General features: G+C 44.1%; 4 protein-coding genes across 8 annotated transcripts; all 4 read right to left on the reverse strand.

Moving 5' to 3' along the window:
* Positions 1–84: 84 nt before the first annotated feature.
* sgo1 (shugoshin 1) lies at positions 85–5,766 on the reverse strand. Of its 3 annotated transcripts, none has more exons than XM_077548179.1 (10): positions 5,599–5,766; positions 5,293–5,433; positions 3,492–3,715; positions 3,368–3,414; positions 3,217–3,269; positions 1,923–2,609; positions 1,741–1,851; positions 845–1,027; positions 589–691; positions 85–450 (listed from the first exon to the last, which is right to left on the reverse strand). In XM_077548179.1, the coding sequence occupies exons 2-10, from the start codon at positions 5,429–5,431 to the stop codon at positions 303–305; spliced, it is 1,695 nt and encodes a 564-aa protein (XP_077404305.1). In that variant the 5' UTR covers positions 5,432–5,433; positions 5,599–5,766; the 3' UTR covers positions 85–302. The 3 variants fall into 3 exon arrangements, with proteins under 3 accessions (XP_077404305.1, XP_077404302.1, XP_077404304.1); XM_077548176.1 differs by having other exon boundaries at positions 589–742; XM_077548178.1 differs by having other exon boundaries at positions 589–742; positions 5,293–5,436.
* Positions 5,767–6,307: 541 nt separating this feature from the next.
* On the reverse strand, positions 6,308–10,441 carry LOC144037011 (zinc finger protein 385D-like). 2 transcript variants are annotated; one of them, XM_077548109.1, is made up of 6 exons: positions 10,305–10,441; positions 8,089–10,133; positions 7,315–7,449; positions 6,866–7,047; positions 6,685–6,786; positions 6,308–6,520 (listed from the first exon to the last, which is right to left on the reverse strand). In XM_077548109.1, the coding sequence occupies exons 2-6, from the start codon at positions 8,096–8,098 to the stop codon at positions 6,332–6,334; spliced, it is 618 nt and encodes a 205-aa protein (XP_077404235.1). In that variant the 5' UTR covers positions 8,099–10,133; positions 10,305–10,441; the 3' UTR covers positions 6,308–6,331. The 2 variants fall into 2 exon arrangements, with proteins under 2 accessions (XP_077404235.1, XP_077404234.1); XM_077548108.1 differs by having other exon boundaries at positions 6,308–7,047.
* A 112-nt stretch (positions 10,442–10,553) lies between these two features.
* Positions 10,554–14,377, reverse strand: LOC144037010 (ras-related protein Rab-25-like). Of its 2 annotated transcripts, none has more exons than XR_013288780.1 (5): positions 13,573–14,377; positions 12,579–12,774; positions 12,297–12,490; positions 11,404–11,522; positions 10,554–11,327 (listed from the first exon to the last, which is right to left on the reverse strand). XR_013288780.1 is itself a non-coding variant. In XM_077548107.1 (5 exons), the coding sequence occupies exons 1-5, from the start codon at positions 13,607–13,609 to the stop codon at positions 11,200–11,202; spliced, it is 636 nt and encodes a 211-aa protein (XP_077404233.1). In that variant the 5' UTR covers positions 13,610–14,377; the 3' UTR covers positions 10,554–11,199. The 2 variants fall into 2 exon arrangements, 1 of the variants encoding a protein (XP_077404233.1); XM_077548107.1 differs by having other exon boundaries at positions 11,404–11,484.
* Positions 14,378–14,539: 162 nt separating this feature from the next.
* Positions 14,540–21,461, reverse strand: ubqln4 (ubiquilin 4). The gene is made up of 11 exons (XM_077548106.1): positions 21,260–21,461; positions 19,581–19,732; positions 18,742–18,893; positions 18,399–18,661; positions 18,166–18,324; positions 17,177–17,411; positions 16,970–17,109; positions 16,721–16,804; positions 16,522–16,637; positions 16,175–16,430; positions 14,540–15,743 (listed from the first exon to the last, which is right to left on the reverse strand). The coding sequence occupies exons 1-11, from the start codon at positions 21,398–21,400 to the stop codon at positions 15,591–15,593; spliced, it is 1,851 nt and encodes a 616-aa protein (XP_077404232.1). The 5' UTR covers positions 21,401–21,461; the 3' UTR covers positions 14,540–15,590.
* Between the last annotated feature and the right edge of the window lie 29 nt (positions 21,462–21,490).

Consider the following 21,490-nt stretch of genomic DNA (forward strand, 5'->3'; position numbering starts at 1 on the left):
CAAACAGATTGACTCATTTTGGTTTTAAAAGCTGCTCGTTCTTATTACAGACCCAATTTAAAAAATAAAATAAAATAGATGGTGTCATTTTAAAATGTTTTTAATTACAAATGAAAACAAACCTGAAAAATGAGGACAATCTAACTTTGGCCTCATTTTCACATGCAACGGTGCTCATCTAGAGTTGAATCCAAAAGAGGAATTCAAGTTTGGTAATCATTTAAACATCTTTTACTTTCAATTTACTACTATTAAGATGAAGAGAAAACGATGAAAGGAGAGCGACTTTGTGGCTCAAACTATCAACGACATCCGACAAAGGGCTCATTATATTGATCCAGTTTGTTGTCGGACCCTCGAGACCTCCTGCCTGACAACTTGCTCTTGAAAACGGGCGAGCCTGGCGGGAGGAATTTCAAGTCGGTGAATCGGTCCCCGCGCCGGAGTTTCCTGTTTGAGAAGAGAAGGCTTCACTCGGGCAACATCGAAGCCGCATTTTCAAGAACCGCACTCGAAAGCGAACCAGCCCACGTTGGAAAATCAATTCATTTGACTGACGGGAGCATTTGTGAAATGCGGCCAACGTACGCGTTCAACGACGGCTCCTTGTAGTCCACCGCTTGGGTGCGACGACCCGTCCTTTTCAGCGCCGGCGTGGACGCGCGGGTCGTCTGTGGGAGGCTGCGGTGGGCTGTAGGCGACAGATTGGTCAGGTCACTCAGACCGCAGCCACGGCGCCCGCCTGGAGACGCGCCGGCGGTGCGAGGAGGAGAAGGAGGAGATGAGGACAGCGCTAATGCTAAGCTAGCACCCGGTGCACAAATGAGCAGCATTAGGAACGTACGTTTGTGGCGCACGGACACGTGTTGGCGCGTGCGGCCGGCTCGCGACGGAGGAGGAGGAGGAAGCGCCAACTGACTTTGACAGATGTCGTCCCCGAAACGAGAGAGGACGTCCTCCAAGGTCGTGTCGACTTCTGCCTGGACGCGGACGCGGACGCCGTCCATCACGTCCCGCCTCAGAGCTTCTGTTACGACAAACAATTCATCAAATACGCCCGCCAAACTTCATGCCTACGTTTATGTGTACACATAACAGTGTATAAGACCCGCCCCCCCGGAAAAAAAACTGTTTTATAAAGCAGATTTGTTTTGTGTCATCCAGTCCTTCGGGTTTGCGGGTCTCCTTGATCAGCATGAATAATACCAATGAATTCAAAACAGCCCAACAAAGCGTCAATGCTTTTCAATGCAGGTTCCAAACTTTAACCATCAGGATGCGAACGAGCAAAGCGTTGAGAAAATCCTGTTTTCCGACTAATAGATTTGCACATTCCCACGTTGACGTTTTGGGCCCGCTGTTAAAAGAAATGTGACTTCTTCAGACCTCCGGCCTGGCAAAAAGTTGACCACAAAAATAAGCCAACAGCGCATTTTTGCTCCAAAGCGTCGCCGGCGTGTTACGACATCCACACCGACATTTGAAAATGCGTCCAATTGACTTCATTCGTCAATAAAAAGAGTGCCTGGTGGCCGCCCTTCTTACCGATGTGGTTCCTTTTTGTCAAGCGTGGCCACGTGAAGCCCTTTGAGACGCTTGCGCGATTACGGACGATCTCAATCAACTTGACCCGCCCACTTCCGCCGCCGCCGCTTCCCTCCTGACTTGCGTACGTCAACGCGCGTCGACTTTCGTTCTCCGCGAGCACCGAGTGATGAGAATGTGCGAGTGCGGACTGACCTTCTTGATGCGCTGTCGTCGGGCGAGAACCGTTTGAGAAACTTGATTGGCCAGCATCAACTTCCTGCTGGGATTGCGCAACCTTCTGCCGCCACTCGTGCGCCGCCAACACTGTGAGGGTCAACGTACGCATTTTTATTCACGTGAGAACGTAAACGATGCGTCGTGATGCGGATGCTGACCAGATATGGGGGGGCCGGCCTTTCTGCTGGGGGGCCGTCCCCCTCGAGTGACGATGGCCTTGGGGGTCTCGGGGGACGCGTGCCCCTTTCTGCTCTTCTTCTTGGGCAGGTACGGGCCGTCCTCTGAGGCGGAGGACGGCGAGCAAGGCGAGCTGGGGTCCCAAGCCGCGGGGTCTTGGGCGGGGCTTGCAGGGGGGTCTTCCGGCTTGGCCTTGAAGGGCGTGAGGTGCACGGCCTCCTCGCAGTCAAAATCGAAGGTGTCATTGAAAGCCAGCGAGGTGTTGAGATGCTGGGGGGCCGGCGCACGGCGCTCGCGGCTCTTGGATGGCGCCTTTCGCTTGGGGTTCTCCCAGGGTTTCTTGAGGGGGGCTCGCTCGGGCTTGCGTCCTCGCTCGGGGGGCTTCCGCGCAGGCACCTCCGCCTTGGGCCCTTGGCGGCCATGTTTGCGAGTGTTGACGGGTGGCTGGGGGTCTTGCGTGCGGACGCCATTGTCCACGAGCGCCTTGGAAATCTTGTGGGGTTCCCGCCGCTGCTTGGGCGATTCCGCCGCGTGCGCTCCCGACATCACCTCGCTGAAGGAGCGCACGCGGTCGGACCGCCTCCTGCTCTTCTGTTCTCTGTCGCTGCGTCTTTGCCTCGCCATCGCCACAGGAGGAAAAACCATTTGGACGTCCATTTTAGGAGACTCTGGCAACACAAGGTCAAAGGTTCTGACGGACGCAACGATAACAACAATATCGCAATATTAAAACGGTCACAATATCGTTGGCGTCATGTTACGATATTAAAAGTAGCACATCTGTTAGAAAAGTCAGCTTGATTTCCATTTGTGCAGTTCTAGCACCCTCTGGTGGCTTTTTTTTGTAGGTAAATTTTCACAAGGCATGTTTTGGCCCTTCTGTGTTTAAAATTCCCGTTAATGGTCAGATGAAGGGGAACGTCATATGCTTGTGAAGCGAGTCAAAATGTGGAGGAAGTCAATATGTGCATTAGCAAGTGTGTGCCTCAATATGAAGTCTTATTCGAGATTGTAAATGGTTTATTTGCATTGCCGTTATATACAAAAGCACAAAATTGTGTTTTTTCTTAGTATGAGCTCTTTCTCTCTTTTTTTTTAAAATGATATTGTGACCTCGCCAACCTCCCGACAATATCGTGATGGTAATTGTATCGTGAGCTTCATATCGCGATATCGGGATAACGTTCCATCCCTAATTTGCACACTTACGTATTAAGTGACTTGGACAAAGTAAACCAACTTGCAAAAATCGGCATCCTCTCTTCTAGCGCGTACCTGCACAGGTGGGGGGGCGCTGCCACATCTTGCCCTCGCTGATGCTTTCCCTCCTACGCAATTCCAAGCAAGCATCGTTAGAAAATGAAGATTGTTTCTTCAAATGAATATGAAAGCTGCCATGAAACACGTGACGGAAGGCGACCCGCACCTTGGTGACGCCACGTCCACTTCCACGGGCAGCGCCGACGCTTGAACCTGAACCAAAAGCGCACAATGGACGGACGCTCCGACGCAAACCTTCTTTTTGATGTGCCGATGACCACGTGGGTTACCCGTGAGGAGGACGTGGCGAGGGCCTGCTGCTCCCGGAGCTTCCTCTTCAGCAGCAGGAGGTGCAGGAGGAGGGCCTGCCGCTCCGTCATCAGCCGGCCCGTGACGGCGTTGGCCTGCCTCACCTTCAGTTTCTCCGCCTGCAGTGCCAATGCCAGCGCCCGGTTGTTGTGCGCAGTGGTCAGGATGCCGCCTGCCGCCAGGATGCCGCCTGCCGCCACGCTGCCTAATGACCGCCACCGAGATCGGGTTAATGCTGCGCAAGGCAGTAGGAAAAGGACAAAAAAAAGTATGTGCTTCGTAGACGTAACTTTACGCGGTGCGAGATTCCATTCTTACGATACAGGCAAGTGGCTCTTTTGCCGACCAGCGTCCGGGGGGGCATTTATTAATTAAATATGGAACAAAATAAACCAATAATTTAATAAATGTGTCATTAATTAAATGACCTACATATATAAATATTTCTGCATTTATTTATTTATTTCACGTTCCTGTGTTGCAGCGTTTCATGAATTTATTGTATCTGTTAAACTGGGCCGTCAAAGTTAGTGGGCGGGGCTGATCCACTCAAATCTAGGACCTGCCCACTAAACTTTGATGGGTGAGTTTGACAGATCAAATTAATTTGTTTAATTAATGCCACAATTATTTAATGGTGTATTCATTTATTTAATTTTGCCACTTTTGTTCCGCCATCGTGTGGAGCCAAAACCATCACTGAATCCATCTTTCTTTTACAGAAACGTGCAAATTCGTGTTGTTTGCGGTTGTGCATACACAGACCACACTAACCCTCTATTTATACAACTAAAAATGTTAATGAATTGATGGAGTTTAACTCCCTTCAAATGTTGTGTGAAGCCAACCATGAAATGTTACCAGTTAATATAAAAACCAAATCTATAAAAAGGGAAAGCGAGTACAACTTAAGAGGAACAGACATTTTTCCAGACAACATTTTTACTACTTTCTATCCCCTTTCATTTCTTTTACTTTGAATTTCAATATTGCTTCTTTTTTTTCTTTCCAAATGAATTGCTTTTTATTTTGAAACCAAATAAAACATTTGGTACAGCAGAAACATGTAGTTATCATTTTAATGTTTTGATAAATGTTAACATCCTTAGTAAATGTGTCACAGTGTCCCATCATTGGTGAGCTTTTTCTTCTTCTTCTTTTTTTTTTTTTTTTAACAGACCTGAGGGCTCCTTCAACGTGTCCTTGGGCTAAAAAGTAGCCACTGGCAATAGCTCTCTTCTTTCTTTCTTTTTAGGACAATGCACAATAATTACAGCAAAAAAAAAAATAGCCTGTGGTTTAATATCGTCCTTAAAAATTGAATTGCATGATAAAAATATATTATCAGTGATAACTTATCAAACTCATACAGTATATATCTTTTTGCACATTTCAAGAAGTCGAAGGCACAACGGCTGTATTCAAAAAGATGCAACGTTAGCCTGCTAATGCCGAAAAGTGGCCATCGTCGGTGGCAAAACTAAATGGAAGCTTCGTGAAAGGAGACAGATGTTGGAAGCGAGGCGGAAGCACGCACAGTGCAAGACTCACGGCAGAATAACCATCCCAGCGACCTACACTTCACGGCCCATCTACCGTAATAACGGTTCAAGTTGCCCCTTCACGCCAGACGATATCGTTTGGCTGGCGATTGACCAAACAGAGACGTTGGTGACAAAAAAGAAAACACTACCAAAAACAATACCATTCAAACAGCACACCAAAAATGGTTACATTTCAATAAAAAGGTGAAGGCGATGTAAAAGAAGGTGTGGACGTTACCGGCATGTTTGTGGGCGAGTCTCGACGTTGTCCTGCTTTGGGCCGCAGCCCGCGACAGCTGCTTGTGGCGCATCTGCTTCATTTTGTCCTTAATCTCTTCCAGAACGGGCTGGGTGCTCCTGACTCGTTCCTGCGCCATGACTCCTCGGGGGCAACAAAAGGCAAACTTTAAAATCATCCAAATGGCTCCAACGACCAACAAAACTCAGTTTGGGCCCAAAAATGGCCGAAGGGACAGCAGCTAGCTAGTCTTATGTTAACGTCACGACAAATGGGCTTCAATTTAGGCAAAAACAAAAAACCTACCAAAAGTTGTTTGTATCCACGTAATTCGACTCTTGCTTGAACAAAAAAACTGTGTGTTTTATCCAGTCAACAAGAAAAACGTTCAATTGTTTGTCGCGTAAACGAGCGCTGGAAGCCAGCTCCTCTCTTTCCGTAACAAACGTTCGAAATGAGTCCCACGAGCGCCGATTGGCCACAAAAGGGAGGTACGTCACTTCCGGAGCGAACTGCAAGGTAGAGGGCGCCCTCTAAAACTGCGATGACAACACACTCAAAAAATTATATTTTAATTTTGTATTATAGTATTTCAAGTTTTTGACATTTTGTTATGCTGTTTTTTTTTAAAACTTTGTGTATTCATGTTTAATCTAAATGTTTATACATGAATTCAATAATTTATATACATCTTGCAAATTATTAGATTTCGAAATACTTTTTACTATATTATTTATATTATGTAAACACCCTGACAGAGTAAATGTACATTTTTAAACATGTTCAAATTGTTCACATATATGTTATATAAAGCAAACTTTATCTTGAATTCAAATAAAAACAACTTTTAAAAAAAATTTGACAGCTTAATATTATAATAATAATATTATTTTCATTTTAAAGTAGTTAACAGGGAAAAAAAATTCATACAATAAATTACAAAAATGTAAATGAAAAAATAAATGTCAGTTCACAAAATGAAGCTTTACAAGGTGCAAATCACAAACAGCACACATGAGACAAAAAACCCCGACTTTATTCAGTAGTGAGGAAACACAAGCTGTGGATGAATGAGCGCCTGTGGCAGGGGCGGCGCGTGGAAAAGGGCTGAGCTGGCGTTGGGGGCAGGATGGACGGGGAAGGACGGCAGCAATGACATGGCGGTCGCCAGCTGGGCATGCAGGAGAGCTGAGGTCGCCGGTGCCGGTTTGAGCCGGTCGTGGTTTTTCTGGAAAAGTACGGGAAATGGATTTGCAAGGTTTTGTTGCCGTTACAAACGGGCAGCAGAGGAACATTTCAAACAGGAAGCCAAAAATGAAAGTTCGCCATCCAATAATAGTTTCAACATTTCTTGGATTTGTGAAAAAATAAGCATGCAAGGTCCCAATTTACAGGCTGGAAGGTGCGCCGCCGCCGTCCTGGCGCATACGGATTGAATTTGGGCTTGATCCTTTTCCCCGCCGCTCGGTCCTTGTGCCTCCGGCTGCTGATGTGCTGCAAGCACAACCACCACCACCGAAGTCCACTTTGAAACCCGAACTCTCAAATTAGAAATTGCAGCGGGCGAGAGGACCTGTTTGAGTTGCGTGTCCGAGTTGACGTGCACATCGCAAATGTGGCAGCGGAAGGTTCTGTCGCGGAGGCCGCCGGCTGGCTCGGACGCCGGCGTCTTGACCTTTTTGACGCCGACTCTGGGGAAGGACTCGATGGTGCCGTCGCCGCTCTTCGCCTCCAGCATGGTCTTGTGCTTGGCGCCTCAACATGAACATAATGAACAGCTGAACTTCATTTGCTTGCTCATCAGAGGCGCTTTGAATGTTGCCAGTTGCGACCTGTATCCAGTTCCAACAGGGTGTGCACACTTTTGCAATCACATTATTTCACTTTGTTTTTGCTTACCCTCTCAAAAGGTCACAATGCTGGTCAATTTTTTTTTAAAGTCATTTATCCCCAAAAGTTTCCATTTTCAAGGGGTGTGTAGACTTTTTACACACGTGGTTGCGTTTTGAGCGTCTCACCCACCGCTGTTGTGAGCTCGCAACTGCGAGGCCGAATTGACGGCCACTTTGCAGAGCGAGCAGTAGAGCAGACGCTTGGCTTTGTCCTCATCTTGTGGCTCTTTTTCAGTCACTCTTGCCGCCCAAGCCTCACGCGACTCTAAAGCAGGAAGTAAAGATATTCAAATGAACCCCGAGAAGGAAGTCACTGCAGGACTTGGTGAACGTGCGTTCACATTTGCACGGCAATGAGTCGAAACAAAACAAAACAAAAAACATTTTCTTACGGAAAGATGACAATAAGTGAAAAAGATCATTTATTTTTGGTTTGTGCTTTTAAATTATATTATATTACAGGATTTTACATTGTTTCATATTAAATAAAATTTAAAAAAAAAGGGGGGGGGGGCTGTAATAAGCATGCCAGGCCATTAGTTGGCGATGTTTGCATTTTGAATACAAAAGAAACAATTCAAAATATTACAAGAACTAAGTAATAATTTTCAAGAAAATGAATTCCTATTTTTCATTAGAATTTTTAAAATATAAATATATATATATATATAAAAATATATATATCTAAATAAAATAATAAAAAATATATATATTTATATATATAGGGGCACGGAAGGAAACTAACATAACTGTGAAGTTCATTTTCATATCCAAAGCGGTTAAAGCGATTTGAGCCATGGTAACAACATAAATACACACACACACATCACCATGGCAACGCAACAGGTGACTGCTTTTCATTTTGTAGGCGAAAAGTGAATATTATTTTGTAGTTTGTACTCACCCAGATTCATGCTGGTGTGCAGTGTCCACGTGTTTGCGTCCTCACTGCTTGCATTGGCGCTGCTTCCTCATCTGCATCATCATCATCGTCGTCCTCCTCCTCATCATCATCTCCTGGCGTGTCACCAACAAGCCCGCCTGCCCTTCTTCCCTCCCACGAATGTGCTTTTTTGTAACGCAATCGTAGTTAGGCTCGCTCAAATCACCCTCAAAGTGGATCGAGTGTCACTCCTTAGAAAACATTCGATGCAATTCGGAGGATGAACACAAAAACTTGAAATCGAAATCTACAAAATGAATACAAAATAATACAAATAAAAAGTGTGATTATATTTTTTAAAAATGTCAATAAATAAAAAGAAATATAACTGAGGCTAAATTTAAAACATACGTAAAAACAGCATAATCAAATAAAACCACAAAATTATTTTTATTATAATTTAAAAGCAATTTAAATTTACAATTAAAATAAAATCAATTCAAAATAAATGAAAAAAATAGAATAGCTATAAAATTGAATTTTAAATTTTAAGCCACAATGTATTTTTTAGGTAAAAATGTTAATTTAAATACCGTAATTTAAAATTCATATTGACACTAAACTAAATAAATTGCAATAAAGCACACAAAAAATAAAGCAAATACTAATTTGACATTTAAACTGATGTGAAAAATACAAATATAGATATATTTTTAAACCTAATACAAAATTAAAATGTAGACTATTAAAACACAGAAAATTTTCATCAAACACAAATTCTAGTCCTAATGAATTAGTCTAATGGGGGGGGGGGGGTGTTAGTGGAAGTGGGTTCGTATTGCCACTTGCGGGCTGCAAGGTGATCTCCCTGAGGCGACCTCACGCCTCGTCTTCCTCTCGCGGCGTCACCCGAGCTCACCTGCAGTTGCCACAGCAACCCGCAAGTGGCCCGGTGCCTTGACCGGATGCATGCAAGATGCGCTACGACACCGTTTAAACAAAAGCTGGCCTGCATTACAAAGGAAACGCCACAAGCGCTTTTAAGAAAACACGCACACACACATTGCTGCCAATGATTGGTCGCCACGACACTGCTATGGTAATCGCAGAGTATCGATTGGGAAAACATTTTGCTTGATGTGGAAGTTTTTTTACAATGAAAACCTTTTTGCAGTAAAATTTGTGAGTGTTGCCTCAAAAATTGCAAACTTTATTCTTGTATTGTTAAGTCTTTATTCTTGGAAATTATGACTTTTGTCTTTTTTTCCAGAACTTTTATTTTTATTATATTTTTCTCATGACTTTACTTATGAAGTTTTGTTTTTGGTCATTTTTTTACTCACCCCCCCCCCCCCAATTTTTTTTTAGCAACTTTAGCCTCATACAATTTTTATTTTCTCAAAATATTGCAATTTCATACTGTCTGACTGTCACACATTAACTTGATCTTTAAGAAAAACGTATTTTTTTTTACAAATATTTCCTAACGTGTGAATTTACTATGAGAAATGACCGACTACAAGACTTGTCATAATTTGAGAAAGAAAAATTGCAGGGAAAAACTTTTTTTTCTCCCTCCAATTTGACGATAATCTTTTTTTTTTATATCACAATACTATTTGTAATTTTGCCCCCAAAAAAAAAATGTTGGAAAAAGTATTACACTGTGAAATATTACCTGGAAGCATATAAAATTAGTCATTCCCAATACTACTCGCATTGTCATTGAATGAACATCATTAAAAGCTTTGAAGATAATTTCTTCTGTGTCACCAACATGACCTCAGCCAATTACAATTATTAGTCATCATTGTCATAATATGCACACACAAGCTAATTCACGCCCAATCAAACAAATTGTTCCCAATGTGCAGTCATTCCCAAGTTCGGCGGCGTTGGAGGTGGTTACCATGGCGACCACATTTCATATTCATAAAATGAGCAAAATAGCTGCACTTATACTGTACTTACTGTACCGTATACAGTATTTCGTTTCAAGATGTGACAATACTGCCACCTAATGGCTGACAGCAGATACAACATGCAACCTGTGTGACTGATGATAACTTTCAGCCAACGCAAATTACAAATAACCCTGCGCAGCAGATTTATACCAAGTATGAGACAGTTAGTAAAATGTTGTTGTTTTTTTAAATTGTAACGTGATGAGGGATAAAATTTGGAATATTATGAGACCAAGATTCTAAATAAGTAAAAATTGTACTAGTGAAAAAAACCAAGTCATATTACAAAACTAAAGTTGTAATTTCTCGAGGCAGAATTTTACACAATTTAAGTGCAGAAAGTAAAAAAAAAAAAATCAGCAACATAAACCCACAAGATTGAAGTCATCATTTTGTGAGTGAAAATTTGTACTGTAATGAAGTCATTTTCAAGAAAATGATTGATCATTTGTCACTTCCTGTGTCCACACTTGAATAATTGAATATTATACATTTTGACCTGGGGGAAGAAAAAAAAAAATATTTCTGTGAACTTAAATAATTTATTCCAAATGACTGCCAATGTTTGGTTTCACAACTTTACAATTCAAAAGTAGAGAGCGGAATTTTCTAAAAACATGCCATACGAGTGCGCTGCATCAGTTTGTTGACATGCTAGCCGTTGCGCCGACAATTGTTTTTCTGTCAAGTTGCGAGCAAAAAATTGAGATTGCGAGCTATGATGGGAGGGTCAACCCTAACTTTACAAAAAAGCAGCAGTTTGGCAGATAGTTAGCAATTCACTTCACGCTAACACACAATGTAAAATGCCATAGACGGGCTAATGAAACTAGCATCAATGTCACGGGAATTAATACAAACCTTTCAATGACTGCTATTTGAACAAGCATACAAACGACACTCTCAGGCATATATTCTTTATCCCCTGTGAAAAATGACTAATATTATTTACTGCAGTTTTGTGAGCGTCTTTTTCATGTTCATTCTCTATGTATTATGCTGCCCCCTAGTGGCCAAGATACATTTGAACAGATTCATAGTAAGACAGTTTGTAATACAAGTGTTTTGAATTGCGAGTGTGGCCAAGGAAGGATTTAAACTCGCAAGTCAAGGCACCACGGTATCATTAAAAACAAAGGTAATAAGCATGTAAGATTTTTGGGGGGGGTTACGAGCTGTTGCAGCACCGCCTTCGCTCCTCCTGGGTCTCGCTGGTGGCTCGGACCGTCTCCGACAGCGTCACGGCGCTGATGGAGCCCCGCGTCACCTGTCGGCTGGCGACCTTGTGATGGATTGCTGCGTGGAAAAAAAAAAAAAAAGAAGCCATTTTGAAGGGCTGCAAGCAAGAGGTGAGGTGCCGAGATGAGCGTACCCGTCAGGACGTCGATGAAGGCCGCCTCCACGTTGGTGGATTCCAACGCTGACGTCTCCATGAACATCAGACCCATGTTCTCTGGTGGAATGGGGAGATCATGTGATCAAAAAGATGCCCTGTGATTGGACCACAGCAACTACAAACTCAAGTCATGTTGCTTTGACGGAAAGTTGTTCGATTTGGAAAGAAAAAAATGGTAACACTACAGACCAGACCAAATTCACAATCTTACTGAAATAAGTCTACCAACATTATGGAGGGGAAAAAAATAATCCATCTATTCGTTGTAACAAATTTAGGATAGTCTGAAATTGAAACAATAAAGTTGTAATATGGAAGAAAAAAAAGTTGTAACATTATGAAAAACAATAATACAAACAAGAAAAATGAAATAAGTTAATTGTACAAGAGACAAAAAAAAAAGAATGCTATAATACAGAAAATAATTTATGATACAAGATTTAAGTTGCTACATGGAAATGTGAGAATAAAGTTATTTTGAAATGTTGAATATTTTTAACATTATCAAACTACAATAATTTAAGGGGGGGAATCAATCTTTGAAAATTGTCATAATGCTACAATCTCAATAATAATAATAATAATAATACATTTGCCATCCAGAGAAAGAATAAAATTGCAACACAAGAAAAGTTGGAATATTACACAATTAGTTACAATTTCAGAGAAAAAAAATCCCCAAATTTCAACAGGACTGGATTTGTAAATCGCAATTTTATGAAACCAAGAAAAAAGTGGTAACGTAACAAGAATAACGTGGCCAAAGATGTAATACTTGACATGGGAAAAATATGTAGTACCATAATAATAAAAAAGGAGCAGAAAAAGCATGAATGTTGTTCAAAGAGGAGGTTTTTGTGGACGTGCACCTGCAAAGGCCTTTGCCTCCTCAGCAGGGACGGTGCGCAGGTCCTCCAGGTCCCTCTTGTTGCCCACCAGCATGACCACGATGTGCGGGTCGGCGTGGTCGTACAGTTCTTTGAGCCAGCGCTCGGCGCTCTCGTACGTCAGGTGCTTGCTGATGTCGTACACCAGCAGGGCGCCCACGGCGCCGCGGTAGTACCTGAACACACAAATTCAACAGCACTTCAACAGTACAACTTTTTTTTTTGGTTTTTATTGGAAGGTTTTTCCTCATAAAGTGTACTCACGCTGAGGTAATGGCCCGGTACCGCTCCAGCCCGGCGGTGTCCCACACTTGCATCTTGATGGTGCAGTTGTCCAGCTGGACGGTGCGCGTGCTGAACTCCACGCCGATGGTGGTGCGGCTGTCGCTGTTGAACTCATTCTTGGTGAAGCGCGTCAGCAGGTTGCTCTTGCCCACGCCGGACTCGCCGATCAAAACCACTGCAAAATACAAAAGAGCCAATCAAAATAGGGTTCAATCTCACTGCAGTTACACGTTTGACACACAGGGGGTGCTGCTAACACCTCAAACAAACAAGATTCGGATTCTTTCAGAGTCTCTTGGCTCATTTAAATTAAATTGTGTTTCATTAAATTAATAGCTATCTTTTCTTATTTGTCTCACTTTTAAAGTTTTTTTTTGATATGCTTATCACTGGCATTTTGGGATTGACAACAATAGCTGACACGTTCGAGATTTAAACAGAAAATGTTTTTTTTTTTTTAAATTTACAAAAAAACAAAGTTGGAGATGCTTACTTTTTGTTAGACTGCAAAAATGAACATTTTCACAACATTTTATGAACAGATTTTGCAGTATTTTAGACATGTTAGTTTTTGCTGTGACCTTTCTTTAGCATTGCAACTTTCTTTGTACGCCTTGGATTCCCCCCCCCATGTTAAGACTTTTTTCTCTCTTATAGCATTCAATTATTTTGGAGAAATGAAACGATAGTCATCAGTGAAAAAAGCTGCAAGCAATGTTACATGTTTGCAATGATTTCAAATGTAACATGTTAAAGCGCTTAGTATGCTAGTCCTAACAAAATAAACATTTCCTTGCAGGCACATTGCAAATGTTTCTCTTGTGGGTGTTCAAGCACACTTGACAAGCACTTTTGATGCCACTCATGCCATCTTTGCTCTTTTCCTTTCACACACATTTCAACGTAAGTTGCCACGTCAACGGAATACAATCCAGTTCAATCACAGCCATTCAAAGTGTAAACACGGACTCACCTTTAAAGACAAAATTGTACGTGTCGTTCGAACCCATGCTGGAATCGCTCGCCTCAGGTTTCCTTCCCGACGTTCGACATTAGAAGCCCCCCGGAGAGAGTAAAATACACATCCAGTCCCCTCGCTTCTCTCCCGCCACGCCAGGAGGTGGAAGAGAGAACCGGTCCGACTGCATCCATACACTTCCTTCTTTATCTCGGGCTGCCGGTGGTTGGGGGGGGCGAGTGGCCAGCCCATCCCTCGTCAGCTGACAGGTGCAACCGGTGGAACCACTCGAAAAGCTGGCCCGACAGGTGGACGCACCTCCATTGATGAGGACGACCATGGCAGCCATGTTGGCTAAATGCTGGATTTGCACTGTTGGCTGCTTTTCTCTGCTCTCTAATAAGATGTTTTTCATCCTTTTCATAAAAAAGATACTTCATTAATAGAGCAGATATAGTTGTAGCTGCACATCCAAGCCACACGGGGGCGCTAGCTTTGGTTGAGTCTCTTGGCTCTCAGAAGAAAAAACAACTTATATTAAATAAATAAAAAAATCACTATCTAAAATAACATTTTGGAGGAAAATGTGGGGAAAAAAAGTTGTAATTTTTTGTTAATTTTAAATAGACAATAGAAAAGTTAAAATGTAACATATTTAACAGAATGTATTTTTTTAATTGTGAAAATTTGCCCCAAATTTTTGTGATAACTCAAAAAAATTTCCACAAATAACAGCAAGCAAAAAACAGCTGTAGTTATGTCGGAGAAGTAAATTGCTAATTCGTGAGGAAAAATGTAAAGAATAAATAAAAAGTTGTTTGAGACAAAAATGAAGTTCAATCGTGCGTGACACGAACTTTGGACAATTTGCCCCATGAGCCAAATGTCACACGCTCCACTTGCTTTCTTAGCTCCACTGTGATGTTAAGCCGGCTTTACAGGAACCACGTTGTCGGAATCAACTAAGACAGGGCGCAGACAGTTTTTGACCACGTTTCATTTTTATTTTTTCTTTAGTACAGTACTGTTAAAAGTTAGTTCCAACATGTTCAATTGGGAGATGGATTTTTTTTCCTGTTTTGTTTTCAGCCGAGATCAACAAACAAAGCAAAGCCGGAGAAGCAGTTGCCATGGTTACCACAACTACAATACCGAGATTTTCAAAAGAAAAAAAAAAGAAAGAAAAAAGATATACGATGAACTAGCGCTAGCTTTTTTGTTTTTCTTTAGAAATGTATGGAAGGCCCACCATAGAATTGTTTCGTAAATCAAACTGATTTTCATTGTTTAATTTAAATGCACCTCAAAAAAAAAAGAAGGAAAAAAAAGTCAATCATCAGATTAAAATGAAAAGAAAGCTAATTTTGCTTCATTCGTGACGGCGGCGTCAACTACGCCAACTCTTTGCTTCTGATAAGTAAAAGTCCTGTGACATGCGGATGCGTGGATTTAAGTCGGGACCACCCTCCTCCTTTTTCCACCCCACATACACAGACACACACACGTGGAGGTCTCACTTTGAAGGGGCGGACACAAAAGGCACAGCAGCGGTGCCTCAGACACACAAAGACACTTTTTTTTTTCTTCTCTTGAACCTGGAATGACAAACTACAAATGCGGAGGGCATCATGTGGAACGCCGCAATGGTGGCGGAAACGTCGCTTCTCTCAACAACGGAACGCAGGAAGTCGTATGAACAAATGAAACCTTGGTTTGCTGGCGCACGTCGGCCAACCGCAGCCAATCACGTGGCGCGCTTTGAGCTCAAGAACTGAGAGGCCGTCCCACTATTGTCGCTAAATGGATGAGGCCGCCCATCGAGACGCCGAGCGGATGACGCCAACAAAAGGGGAAATATTGGAATGGATCCGACAACACGATGGAGGTGTCAGATCGTGCCCAAAGTGTCTTTGTAAAGCTTGGGGAGCGGTTTGCGATTCTTTTAGTCTGTAGATGTGGCGTGGTGTGTGCGTGTGTAAGGAGGGCGCCAGTATGTACCGCGTGTGTGCGCGTCATTGTGTGTGTGTGTGTGTTTACGAGGGCTGCGAGCCCAACAGTCTCTCGATGGCGGCGTTGATGTCCCCTCCAGTGGCGATGAGGGCCTGCAGGTTGGCCTCGCGGTTGATGAAGCCCATGGCGTTCAGCTGGTCCAGCTGCGACTGGAAGCGGACCTCGGGGGTCGGGTTCTGCCCACAGGGAGAGCGGACAAACGGGCATTTGATTTTTAAAAATTGGACGCTACTTTGAAAAAATGATTATCTTTGTTTATGGGCTGCCTAGTGTGATGAAGTACATCCACAGAAAGGCATTTCAGAAAGATTTTTTTTTGTTGAAATATTGACATTGTGACGTGGCCATTTTAAGGTCAATCTGGCCAAGACGAAGTCATAATAAAAAAAAAAAAACTAAAAAAACGAGCATACCTAATCTTGAAAATGCAACAAATTACAATTTTCACCTCTTTACAACATATATATAAATATATATATATATATATATATATTATTGTCCACAATTTTTTTTTTTAGGTTGACTCCAATCGTTTACCTTTACCTTCATTTAATTAGGCATTTTTACAATAAAAGTGAGCGGCGTGAGAGAAAGTGCGAATGTGTACCGCTGCGCCTGCTCCCGCGCCTGCTCCGGCAAACATTTGGAGCATCTGCTGCATGAGCTGCTGCTGAGCGGCGTTTGGCGGCGTCCCGGCGCTGTTGGGTGATGACGCGGGGTTGTCGGTGGGCGCGCTGCCGCCTGCGGGGACGCCGCCCGCGGGGATGCCGCCCGCGGGGATGCCGCCCGCGGGGATGCCGCCCGCGGGGATGCCTCCAGGAAGGCCTCCGGGAAGGCCGCCGGGAAGGCCGCTTGACATTAAACTGTGGCAAAAAAGAGCCGCACGGAAGTCATTAAAAAAAACATAAAAAAAAAAACGGCGTTGAAAATGTTGATTGTGCTTGTGGGACTTACCTGGGCATGAGGCCGGGTGCTTCTGTTTGCAGCGTCTGTAGTCCCTGTTGGATCTGCATGAGCGCTTGCATGGCGCGCGGGTTCGTCATCACCGACAACGCCTCTGGGTTCTGCATCTGAAAACAAACAAACAATCAACCATACAAACAACAGGTTTGCTCATCAACGTGTTGGAAAGACAAGAAAATGTCTGCAGTACCTGCTGCAGAAAGACGGGAAGCTGAGACCGGAACTGTTCCTGCAGCTGTGGGTTTCCGGCAAACAACGGATTATTCATCATAACCTGGCAAAAGATGGACGGACGGGGAAGCGTCATCAAAGAGTCTTCGGGGTGACATTTTGATACATCAGCAGTTTAGCATTTGATGCTAAGTCATCAGATATTTATCATCTAAAAATGGTCAAACCGAAAAACGTGATGCGTGTCTGCTCATGATAAAGTTTCAACCTGGGAGGCCAACTCCGGATTCTGGGACAGCGACTGCATCATGCTGCGCATGTAGGGAGCAGACAGCATATTCTGCATGAGCTGAGGGTTTTCCGAGATCTGCTGCAGGAGGCTCTGCATGCCCGGACTGTTGAACATTCCTGGCAAATCAAACATTTGGTTAGCCGACAGGTCGACCGACTTCAAAGCCCGTCGTCCCCGTCTCACCGTTTCCCAGACTGCTGGGGTTGATGCCCAGCGGGTTGGACACGGTGGGATTGGTGCCAGTGGCGGGGGCGGCGCCGGCGCCTCCCGCCGGGCTCCCGCCACCGCCGTTCTCCGGAGGGTTCGAGGCGTTGGGTGGACCCCAGGGATTGGGAAGGGGCTCGCGGTTCTCCGTCCGCGACGGCTGGACGCCCGACTCGGATCCGCCGCCGAGGGCCGAGAAGGGATTGTTGCCAAACTGCCAACGAAAGAGGTTTGATCCCGACCGACTCTTTCAATCTCACTAATGTCAAGCATTTCAAATCGGAATTGCCGAGGACGTGGAGGTTAAGATTTTGGACGGGAAGAAAAATATATGAATTGTTGGACAGAGGTAATTAAGTCATATTATTTTGGGAATTTTCTCACGAAAAATGAAATCCTCAAAAAGTAGGAATGTTAAACTTTTTAAAGTTGGGATATTGGGGGGAGGGGCTTCCCCGGGATGTCCCAAATCCCAAACGAGCTGAATATTTTGCCAACTGAGTGGTGTGAATTTGAGGAGAAATTGTTGAATGTTCTGTTAATCAAATTTCTTCCCCATTTCCTTTCTTTGTGTGCTTCCTAAAAAAAAGTAGTCATTTTTGGAATGGTGAACATTTGGAAGTTTGCATAAGTTGTGGAATTTACAGGAAATTCGTCAAATTCCATCGATTAATTTGAATGATTTTCTCATGAAAATTTGGGGACTGTGGAAAATTAGTTTTGCGAATACTGAATATTTTCTCCCAAGAAAATGTGAATTTCCTCTAACAATAGTAATGTTTGGATTGTTTTATGTTTTACGGTTGGAATGATTTCAATGTTTTTTCATATATTCATATTGTATTATGTTGTCTTCATTTAAGCGTTACTGTTACATTCGTGAGCACGGTTTGTTACGAGAAGACAAACCATCAAAGTCGCTCTTTGGTAAAAAGAAAGGATTCCAGCTGAGCTCCAGTGACGGTTACCTGCTCTCTGGCCGCGCTGAACATGGGCTCCTGGATGTCGGTGTACATCCTGCGCAAGGCGTTGTAGCCGCCCGGGATGCTTTCCAAGTTGCTTAGCGCCCGATCCTGGTTGCGCATCATCTCCTGCATCATGGCCGGGTTGCGGGCCAGCTCCATGGTCTGCACGGAGGGACAAAAGCGAGCGTGTCAAGTCTTGTGGATGGGCGGGCTTGTTCCTGGACGGTTGCTCCCACCTGTCTCATGAGCTCAGGGTTGTTGAGCATGTGCGAGATCTCCGGATTGCGCTCCATCAACTGCTGCATCTGCGGGTTGGACACGATCATGTGCCGCATCAGGTCCGGGTTGGACATCATGTTCTGCACCAGCGGGTTCTCCATAATCTGTGACAGCATCTCTGGGTTGGACATGAGCTGCCGCTGCATCTGCTGCTGCAGCTCCATGAAGTTGGCCGAGCCCATGCCCAGGCCCGCCAGGTTGGACAGCTCGCCAAAACCGCCTGCGGGAAACCCAAGCGGGCGCGGGTGACGATTACAGAGCATTTCTTCGCAAACGGTCACGGGAAATCAGCCAACTCACTCAGTAGGTTGGGCGTCTGTGTGGGTGGAGGGGCGGAGCCGCTGGTGGACCCAGCAGGAGAGGAAGGCGTGGTGCTGGCATTGGAGACGCCGGCGTTTCCTGCCGGGGAGGACGCCGAGTTTGAGGCTGAGGTGCTGCCTCCGTCTGAGGCCCTGCACGTGAGATGGCAACACAAGTATTTTTAAGAGGAGTGCAACTTGTGTGCTTTATTTACCACAAAGCAGAAATCAATACATTTCACTCTAAGGCTGCAAGTCAGTTTCATTAACTGGGGGTGTTCCTCAGGGAGCAATCTTGAGTCCATTTGTTTTCCATTTTAATTCATGCCCCCACCCCCTCCCTTAAACTGATTGTTCTATTGGATTTTATGGTGATTATACTGAAATGCAGACCTCAAAGGCCTCTTCACAAATCCAAGAATTCTGACATTATTTTTACTTTGAGAAAACCTTAACAAAACGATGGTAGAGTTCTTTCGAAAGTCAATAAGTTATAAGCATAATATATGGGTGTGTTGAAACTTTGACTATGCGGACAATATTGACCACAGTGCATGAAAAATGGTTTTAAAACGCCATTACACACTTGGGTGGCTTTTATTGTGCAGGACCCCCTCGCAAATGAGATGTTGGATAAATCATTTTTAAATGTTTCTTAACCTACAAATAAATGACATAAAATGACAGTAAAATCAATATAAAGACCCCAGGAAGTGGGGGAATTTACAGCAGATGGATTTATTCATCCAAACGTATTTCTTGGTGTAATATTTATCACAAACTATAAAATTAATTATAAACATTTGGTGGCTCTATTATTGGGCTGATGCGCTGCCGTACTTCTGTGCCGTCTTGATGACCAGGTGCACCGTCAGGCCATCCTTGATGCCGTGCTGGCTGAGGCTGTCCCCATCTTTCAGGATCTTGCCGGCGAAAATCAACACCAACTGGTCCTGCTTGGCTTTGAAGCGCCTGGAGATCTCCTCCTTGAACTAAAAGACGAAAACATGAAGATGTTTTTGGTTATGCGGTCCTAGCATTGCCTAGTACAGATGCCATATTTGCAACAAACACAAAACTGGAGTTTTATTAACACACAGGGTGGGTCTGTTGCCCAAGTGACAGAAAAAGACGGCGAGTGAATCACAGGGCACTCGGATTTACACATATGGACAATTTTGACTAATCCAAAAATTTCGGGGACGTGAGACAAAGCACTAGCACAGATAACCAAGATTTAAACCTCTGCTAGAACAAAACAGTCAATAACAACCAAGATGACCCCTGACCCAAGTTAATGATTTACAACCGTTTATGCTGCTTTGTAGTCCTTGAAATGCAAGATTAAAAGACATTTCTTCCCTTATCCTTGAGTAAGAAGGGTGGACGTTAACAGCTGATCAGACGGTACATAAGATACAGTGCCCAACTAAAGGGAGTCGTTTTACGTTGAACACCAGCTTATTTGCGGGTTGCTATTCACAAATTCCCCAACTGTATTGTTGGTATTCTGGTGATCAATAGCTATTCTGTTTATTGTGACTCCATTTGAAGTTTCCTGTAAAACCAAAGACACGACACAAGTGTATTCTGACATAGTATGTACCAAACCCGAAATAGTTGAAATTGTTCTAGAATATCATATTGAACTACAACACATTTTCCATCTAAATTTCACGACGACTTGTCCAGATATTTGGTATCTGTGCATTCCTGGTCTAAAATATCATTATATGCATTTTTGTAATTTTCGGAATTGGGGTCTTTTATTTTTCTGAGGCTTCCTGCAGTGTATGGACAATTTGAACCCCAGCCCAGCTGCACCGTGATGCTTGTATGCAAGCAGATGATTGCATCTGCTCGTTGACATGACTAACTTCCAGATGCTGCGTTACTGCGCTTGGGAGACGTCGCCAAGCCAACGGCCGCTGCGGGGCTTGAGCGACAATTCCCAGGGAGGCTGAACGAGCAATGACTCAGTCAGTCGGTGTCGGTGACAGTGGAGAATGTTCTAGACTAGGCAACGCCGAGATTAGCTTGGCCAACCAAAACGTGGAGCGATACTGCGGCAATTGACCAAGCCCCGAATCACACTCCAGGGCAGCCCCACTGGTGTTTATGACCATCCCGCACAGTTTAAAACGCAGGCGTCAGCTGACACACCGTTGACGACACAGCTAGCGTTGAGTTAGCCGAGCTAGCTTAGCGTCTAACCGGTTAGCCACAGCGCGCATTTAAAAGCGACTATCTCCGTCTGTTTAGTATGATTAATAATAATAATAATAACGCTATATGTTTATTGAAACAATAGGTTGTACTCCATGTATATAAAAAAAAATCCAACAGTGTCGCACTGCCGGTAAGCGCGGCATCGATGCTAACCAAACTAGCTGGTTAGCTGAAGTTGTGGGCATGACGCTCGCTTCTCTTCCCCCTCCCCGCACACACGCACGCACGCACGCACCAACCAACCAACCAAGCCCCCGCCCGACGCCGGCCCTCGGAAAGCCGCCACAAACCTGCGTGACGGACGAATCTTCAGCGATGGCGATTTCCTCTTTGTCCTTCGGAGTCTTAACGGTGACCTTAATGATGGTTCCTTCCGCGGCGTCAGCTTTATTGTTGTTATTAGCAGGATCTGCGGCGCCCTGGTCAGCCATCTTTACTCCACCGATGGGAAACAGCTCGCGACTAGAGTCTGCTTCCGGGTCGGCGTGGGGTCAAATCCTATCCGCCGGAAGTTCGGAAGA

Source organism: Vanacampus margaritifer, chromosome 17, assembly GCF_051991255.1.
Source record: "Vanacampus margaritifer isolate UIUO_Vmar chromosome 17, RoL_Vmar_1.0, whole genome shotgun sequence".
NCBI classification, from domain to species: domain Eukaryota; kingdom Metazoa; phylum Chordata; class Actinopteri; order Syngnathiformes; family Syngnathidae; genus Vanacampus; species Vanacampus margaritifer.